Genomic DNA, 7,918 nt, shown 5'->3' on the forward strand with positions numbered 1-7,918 from the left:
TAAAAAGGTAAAATGAACAGATGAACAGAACGGGAGAGTGGCTGGATGCCAGGATGATGACAGAAAAATGGCTGCGAGGCGTCTGGCTTGGGCGACAAGGCAGAAGATAGTGGGATTCACTGAGCTGTTCTGCAGGCACCTCAAACACAATGCTGAAAACCAAATGCCCACCTTCGCCCTTCTCTGCCTCCCCCCGACCTCAAATGCAGAGATTATCTGCATTTTCTACACAGTTACACCAGATTATGCAGCCATTAGAGAGAGAGTCTGGTTTATCTCACTCAACCTGAAGGGATCGCCAAAATGTATTATCAAATGAGAAAAGTAATTTGTAGATAAATGATCATGGCTTCATCTATTTTAGTAAAATGAATAGTAAGTTTTGTAAAAAACATTTGTTAGTTGAGGCAAATTATAACAATATTCAGTATAGTGCTCAGTGTATGAAGAGGAAATACTTAGAACAATTATATTAAGAATGGGGAATGTAAAGGAACCTAATAGAATTAAGGTTTCTACACATCAAAGTGCTAAACTGCTAATAAAATTAGACTGTGATAAGTTATGTCATGTACAATATGTAGAGCAACCACTTAAAAAATAAGACATAAACTCAAAATACATTATGGCTCTGTCAAATAAAATTCTAAAAAGAAATGGAAATAAACCACAAGGCAAAAAAACTGCCCAAAAACCCACAACAAAACAAAAATAATAATAAAACAAAAAAAACCCAACCACCCAAATAACAAAAACAACCAGAAAATAGAGGAACAATACACAGGGAACACATACAAAAGTCAAAGCGTAAAATGGCACACTAACTTAAGCCCTAATATATATCAGTAATTACTTTAAATTTAAGTGATCTTAATCTATCAATTAAAAAACAGAAAGCAGTAGAATGGATAAAAAAGCATGACCTGACTATATGCTGTTACAGGAAATTTACTTCACATACAACTGTATAGAGAAGGTTGAAAATAAAATTATGGAAAAATATAAACCATGCACACATTAATCAAAAAATGCAGTAGTGACTATATTAATATCAGATAAAGTATGCTTCAAAGGCAAGAAAATGAACAGAGGTAAAAAGGGACATTACACAAAGACTTTAAAAGGGTCTGTACACCAAGATGACATAGCAATCCTAAATGTGTATGCACCAAACAACAGAGCTTTGAAATACATGGAAGCACAAACTGATAGAACTTAAAGAAGGAACAGACAATTCCAGCATTACACTGCAAGGCTTCAACACCCTTCTCTCAGCTATTGATAGAAGTATTAGCAGGAAATCAGCATGGATATAGAAAATCTGAATAATATCACCACCCAATAGGATTGTGCAGACATTTATAGAAACTCCACCCAATGACAGCAGAAGACACATTCTTTTCAAGCAGCCATACAGAACATTCAAGAAAATAATATCCTGGGTCATAAAATAAACTTCAACAAAGCTAAGCAGTCAGATCAAACGTGAAACAAACTAGATCACAAACAAAAAGATAGCATGAAATACTCCAAACATTAGGAAATAAAATAATATACTTCTGAGTAACCCATGGGTTACAGAGGAAGTCTCTAAAGGAATCAAGAACTATTCAGAAATGAATAAACTGTAATTAAAAGTTGTGGTATGAAGCCAGAACAGTGCTGTGAAGGAAATTTATAGAACTTAATGCTAACATTAGAAAAGACAAGAAATTTCAAATCAATAACCTCAACACTCATCTCAAAAGATACAAATAGCAAAACAGGAGAGAGAATATAATAAGGATCAGAATACAAATCAGTGAAATTAAAAACAGAAAGATACTAGGGAAAAACTAGTGATATAAAGTGCTGGTTCTTCAAAATGATCACTAAAACTGACAAATGTCTAAGAAGATTGACAAAGATAAAAAGAGAGTTGACCTATTTCTAAAATCAAGAATAAAATGAGATATAAGTACAGATCCTGTGGGTATTAAAAAGATAATAAGTCTTCCAACAAGTCTACAAACAAAATGGAATATTTAGATGAAATGGAACAATTGCTTGAAAAGGACAAACTACCCAATTTATCCAATATGAAATACTTTCAACAGTTCTATACTTCTCAAATAAAATAATATGTAATTAAAAAGGATTCAAAAGAAAAATCACCAAGCCTAAAGGGCTCACTGGAGAACATTAACAACATTACAACAACAAAATAACACTAATTACACAGTCATCCAAAAAAGCAGAATGCATCAATACCTCCCAATTTAACTTGGGAAGTCACTATCACCTAGACACCAAAAGCCAACAATGACAGTAGTTTAAAAAAATAAACAAAAGAGAACTACACATCATTATCATTCAAGAAATTAGAAAACTTCCTCAACAAGAAATAATCAGATGGAATGCTTTTAATATGGTATATAAAAATTACACTCCAGGGGCTGGCCCCGTGGCCGAGTGGTTAAGTTCGCGCGCTCCGCTGCAGGCGGCCCAGTGTTTCGTTGGTTCGAATCCTGGGCGCGGACATGGCACTGCTCATCAGACCACACTGAGGCAGCGTCCCACATGCCACAACTAGAAGAACCCACAACGAAGAATATACAATTATGTACCGGGGGGCTTTGGGGAGAAAAAGGAAATAATAAAATCTTAAAAAAAAAAAAATTACACTCCACAACCAAGTGAGGTTTGTTCCAAGAATGCAAGCTGGTTCAATATTCAAACTTCAGTCAATGAAACTGATCATAACAGGCTGTGGAAGAAAAGTCAAATAATTATATCAATTGATGTAAAGCATTTGACAAAATCCAATGCTTATTCCTAATTACAAAAAATCACAGCAAATGAGGAATAGAAACTTTAAACTTGGTAAGAAAACTAGGGAAAAAACTTACAACTAACATGATAATGATGAAAAACAACATTTTGGCCCCAATACCAGGAATCAAGTCAAGGATGTGACCACTCCTTACTTCTTACTATTCCTATTCAACGTCATACTGGAAGTCCTAGCTAGTGCAGTGAGACAAGCAAAAGAAATAGTAAGTACACAGATTGGAAAGGAAGAAGTATGAAACTTTCCATTCGCAGCTGACACTTCTATTAAAAAACCGCAAGGATTCTATCCAAAGAAATGGCTAATAGTGAGTTCAGCAAGGTTGCAGGATAACAAAATAACATTCGAAAAACAATTATACTTCTGTATACTATCAAAGATCCTGTGGAAAATTACAGTTTAAACATCAATGCCATTTACTATACCTCAGAAAAAACCAAAAAACCCTAGATACAAATCCTAACAAAAATGTACAGAACCTATATGTTGAAAATTATAAAATGGTAATAACTCAAGAATTACTTAAATAAATGCAGTTATATCATTTACTGTGTTCAGGATGATTCTCAACAAACTGATCTACAGATTTAAATCAACTTCTATTAAAATGAGAGCAAGATTTTTTGTAAAAATACGCAAACATATCCTAAGATTTATATGGAAAGTCAAAGGAACTAGGAAAGCTAAATCAATTTTAAATGAGAGAGAGAAATTACTCCATTTTTAGATACTGTGTAGCTGCAGAAATTAAACATAGATTGGACGTAAGAAAAGCCAGAGTATTAAGTGTCTAAAACAACACAAAGAATGGTTTTTTAAAAATCAAAGCCTTAAAGAGTCATAATTGGTGCCACGAAACGTGCCATTCATTTGTGTATCCTCATCTCCTTAAATACCTTCTCTCAACTGTCTAAGTCTGCCGACACTGGACAGCGATGAAGGTACATACAAGACACAAGGCCATTTGCTTCAGAAACATTCCCCTTGCCCCAAGTAAACTAAGGAATGCATGACAAAGTGCTGGAGACTTGCTAGAGAGGTCTCAAAGAAAGTGTGTTTGCATTTCATTTTCTTTTCTAAGTATCCTCCTCCTCTTAAAAAAAAATTCCTGAGATAACACTGCAGTGTAAACTAAGGAGAAAGATGTAGCTGAAGGCTTTCCTTGGTGTGCAATGAGCACTGGTCTCTCCCTCCTGGATGAATTCTCAGATATAGAATAAGGCTCTAGGCTGGGTCAATTTCTAAAACATGCCTTTAAATGACAAGCAATGGTTTGCAACAAAAGATTTTCTCACAGCGAAGATACTTGTGGGGTTTCTCTTTGGTATGTACGATCAGGTGCAGTGCTAGATGTTTTCTCTGGCAAATGATTTTCCTCAGTGTTTACATTCAAAAAGTCTTGCCCCAAAAGGAGTTCTCGGAGGGTGACTGAGGTTTGTACACTTGTGAAGGGTCTTCCCACTTCTGCCACACTGACAGGGTTTCTCCCAGAATGAATCCTTTGATGCTGAGTGAGGGATGAGCTTCGACTGAAGGACTTTCCACACTCACTGCACTTATAGGGCTTCTCTCCAGTGTGGATAATGGCATGTCGAATCAGGTTTGTGCTCCAGCAGAAGGATTTCCCACACTCCATGCATTCATAGGGCTTCTCTCCACTATGAATCCGTTGGTGCCTCGTGAGGCCTGACCTGCGGTTGAAGGCCTTCCCACATTCCATGCACTCAAAGGGCTTCTCTCCAGTGTGGATGCTGAAGTGTCGAATGAGGTCTTTCCTAGTGCTAAAGGCTTTCCCACATTCTTTGCACTCAAAAGGTTTTTCTCCAGTGTGGGCCCTTTTATGCAAGATAAAAGTGGAGCAGTGGGTAAAGGCCCTTCCACATTCAGTGCACACAAAAGGCTTCTCCCCAGTGTGAATCCGCTGGTGCCTCTTGAGGTATGACCTGTGGTTGAAGGCCTTCCCACACTCCAGGCACTCAAAGGGCTTCTCCCCAGTGTGGATGACGTAGTGGTGAATGAGGGCTGCGCTCTCACAGAAGGCTTTCCCACATTCACTGCACTCATAGGGCTTCTCCCCAGTGTGAGTCTGCTGGTGCCACATGAGGTATGACTTGTGCTTGAAAACCTTGCCACACTCGAAGCATTCATAGGGATTCTCACCACTGTGGATGATGTGATGTCGAAGGAATCCTGGCCTATGTCGAAAGACTTGCCCACATTCTTTGCACACAAAAGATTTTTCTCCAGTGTGTCTCCTCTTATGCAAGACAAAATTGGAGCGGTGGGTGAAGGCCTTTCCACATTCACTGCACTTGTAAGGTTTCTCTCCACTGTGAATCCGCTGGTGTTGTGTAAGATATGACTTGCGGTTGAAGGCTTTCCCACACTCCATGCACTCATAGGGCCTCTCCCCAGTGTGGATCATGTGGTGTTGAAGGAGGTGTGTGCTCTTAATAAATGTTTTCCCACACTCTGTGCATTCATAGGGCTTCACTCCAGAGTGAATCTTCTCATGTCCAGCAAGAAGGTGTTTCTTGTTAAAAACTTTCCCACATTCATTGCATTTAAAGATGTTTTCTTCTTCCCGAATCACAGGATCTTTACCTGATCCATGGGTGTCATGGTCAAGGACAGCACCTCCCAGAGGGACTGGCTCCTGTACAATCCATGAACATACACCATCCACTGTCCCTAAACCATCATGTTCAGGGCTCATTTTCCCAGGGAGCTTCTCCCTCTGGGGGTCTATCCCTGGTCTCAAGTGTCCTTCTTGCACTTCCGATGGCCCATCCTGATCCTTGGCTTGGCACACCTGGGAGTCCCCTGGGGCTCCTTGTGTTAGTTGTTTCTGGAGTAAGGCTCCCTCAGACTGGGCTGGCTCATAAGTGGTAAGTTCTGCAGTCTTGGGCTGTCCTTTGTCACCTGAAAGAAATCCAAAACACAACAGGGCCATTAGTAATGCCAACGTAGAAAAAACAAAATCCGCATTTCAGAGAAAAAAATGAAGATGCTAATAGTGCCTCTGTGTCTGCTATGTTTTGCTACCTCTGAATCCCAGGATAGCAATCTTTTTCTTGCCTGGTCCTTGGACTGTTGAGACTTTGAAAGGGAGACCCAGGGGGAGAGGCTGGATGAGGATCTGGAGTGAAGGCACCATCACAATTCCAGATTGGAGGTGGCTTGATAGAGTAATAACGACACCGTGTTTTGGGTTTCCTCTGAGCAAGGAGATCCCACATTGCTGTAAGAAGATGAGGAAAGGGGATCTAATGCTGCCCTGAGAGAAACTAGGAAGTGTGTAATGCAAAATTAACTTACCCTAAAGAGAAGTCTGGTCTTTGTCCCAACTCCAAAGAAGAAACCTCTAAATTTTGGGTATCTCCAGAGTGACAGGAATGCCTGTTATCCATGGTGTAACCCTATGTAGTTCATGTTAAAGAGATGACGCAGGGTAAGGTCTAGCCATATCAGAAAGACCAATCATCTAATTAGAAAGTTGGGGCTTTGAGTCCTTAGATATCAGATGGACCTCTGGAAAGGGAAGGAGGCCTGGACCCTGAGTCCCATTGGTAAAGACTCAATCAAGAGTGCTTATAGGAGCTGGTCCTGTGGTCAAGTGGTTAAGTTCGAGCACTCTGCTTTGGCAGCCCAGGATTTCGCCGGTTCGAATCCTGGGCGCAGACATGGCACTGCTCATCAAGCCATGCTGAGGCGGTGTCCCACATGCCACAACTAGAAGGACACACAACTGAAAATACACAACTATGTACCGGGGGGCTTTGGGAGAAAAAGGAAAAACAAAATCTTCAAAAAAAACCCAAGAGTGCTTATGCAATGAAGACTCAATAAAAATCTGGATACTGAGGCTGTGGAGAGTTTCTTGGGTTGGCAAAATTCTATGTACATCCCGCCCTACATCAACGCCAGGATGTAAGGAGCTGCTGAGGATACAGGAGCTTCATGCTTGCAACATTTCCTGCCCCACATTCTGCATCTCTTCTCATTTCCATCCTTTGTCTATAACAAATATGATAGTGAGTATCAAAGGTTTTAGACAGTTTGTGATTCTAGCAAATCACTGAACCTGAGAGAGGTTTTGGGAAATCCTTAAACTTGTAGCTGGTGTCAGAAGACCTGGGCATACTTGGCAGTCTTGGAGTTCTGTGTCCATTTGACAAGCAAAAATTGTTGAGCCTTAGAATATCAAGTAGTGGACAGGAAATGACCAATGGAAACTGCATTCTGTCTAGGTGGAAATATAAGTTGGTAGAGCCTCTTTAGAAAACAATGGCAAAATGTCCATAGTCTATAATCCAACCATTTCACTCCGAGAAACATCAAAGACATCCTAGCCATGTGCAAGATGACCAATACACACGAATGTTCTTGACAGCACTGTTTGTGAGTGAGTGAAAAGATGTAAAAAACTAGATACCCCAGAGAGCAGATAAATACAATGTAAAACAGGAGCATTTTTTACTTATTTCTTCAATTGTAAGGACTTTCAGCATATTTTTACATTGAGTAGAGAAAGGATAAAGCTACAAAACAAGCAAAATGTAAGTGAAGAAAGAATTTCCCTGAGAAGGGGTGATCTAGGCTCTAGTTCAAGCCTTGGCCATGGCCAGGACCAAAACCTCTTCTGCTCAGCCAAAGGAGACACTACAGACAAGAGTCCAAATCAAGCAGTACGAGGAGGCAGACTTTACTTTCAATATGAAAACCTGCTAACAGGTGCCAGCCCCGTGCCCTAGTGGTTAGGTTCGGCATGCTCTGCTTTGGCAGCCAGAGTTTGCTTCCTGGGTGTGGACCTACACCACTCATCAGTGGCCATGCTGTGGAGGCAGCCCACATACAAAAATAGAGGAAGACTGGGACAGACGTTAGCTCAGGGGAAATCTTCCTCAAACAAAAAACAAAACCAGAAAACTTGCTGACCAATCCCTGGTCATATGCTGAGACATCTGTGGAAAGTGGTAACTGTCCAGATGGTCGGATGAAGGGAGGGATGGAAGTGGAGGTGTGAGGAATTCTCTGAGGGTGTATCTAGTCTCTAACCTGCTTCTAACCACTCACTCAAGCTCAAGA

At 40.2% G+C, this 7,918-nt stretch overlaps 1 protein-coding gene across 2 annotated transcripts; it reads right to left on the reverse strand.

Moving 5' to 3' along the window:
• Positions 1–3,524: 3,524 nt before the first annotated feature.
• Positions 3,525–7,135, reverse strand: LOC124233157 (zinc finger protein 264). Of its 2 annotated transcripts, none has more exons than XM_046650303.1 (3): positions 6,782–7,135; positions 6,149–6,249; positions 3,525–5,752 (listed from the first exon to the last, which is right to left on the reverse strand). In XM_046650303.1, the coding sequence occupies exon 3, from the start codon at positions 5,544–5,546 to the stop codon at positions 4,122–4,124; it is 1,425 nt and encodes a 474-aa protein (XP_046506259.1). In that variant the 5' UTR covers positions 5,547–5,752; positions 6,149–6,249; positions 6,782–7,135; the 3' UTR covers positions 3,525–4,121. The 2 variants fall into 2 exon arrangements, with proteins under 2 accessions (XP_046506259.1, XP_046506258.1); XM_046650302.1 differs by having other exon boundaries at positions 6,692–7,135.
• Positions 7,136–7,918: the final 783 nt, after the last annotated feature.

The sequence above is a fragment of the Equus quagga genome, unplaced genomic scaffold, assembly GCF_021613505.1.
Source record: "Equus quagga isolate Etosha38 unplaced genomic scaffold, UCLA_HA_Equagga_1.0 154964_RagTag, whole genome shotgun sequence".
NCBI classification, from domain to species: domain Eukaryota; kingdom Metazoa; phylum Chordata; class Mammalia; order Perissodactyla; family Equidae; genus Equus; species Equus quagga.

Coding starts and splice junctions, on each gene's coding strand:
- LOC124233157 (XM_046650303.1), bottom strand. CDS start 5,546: ATGAGCCCTGAACATGATGGTTTAGGGACAGTGGATGGTGTATGTTCA.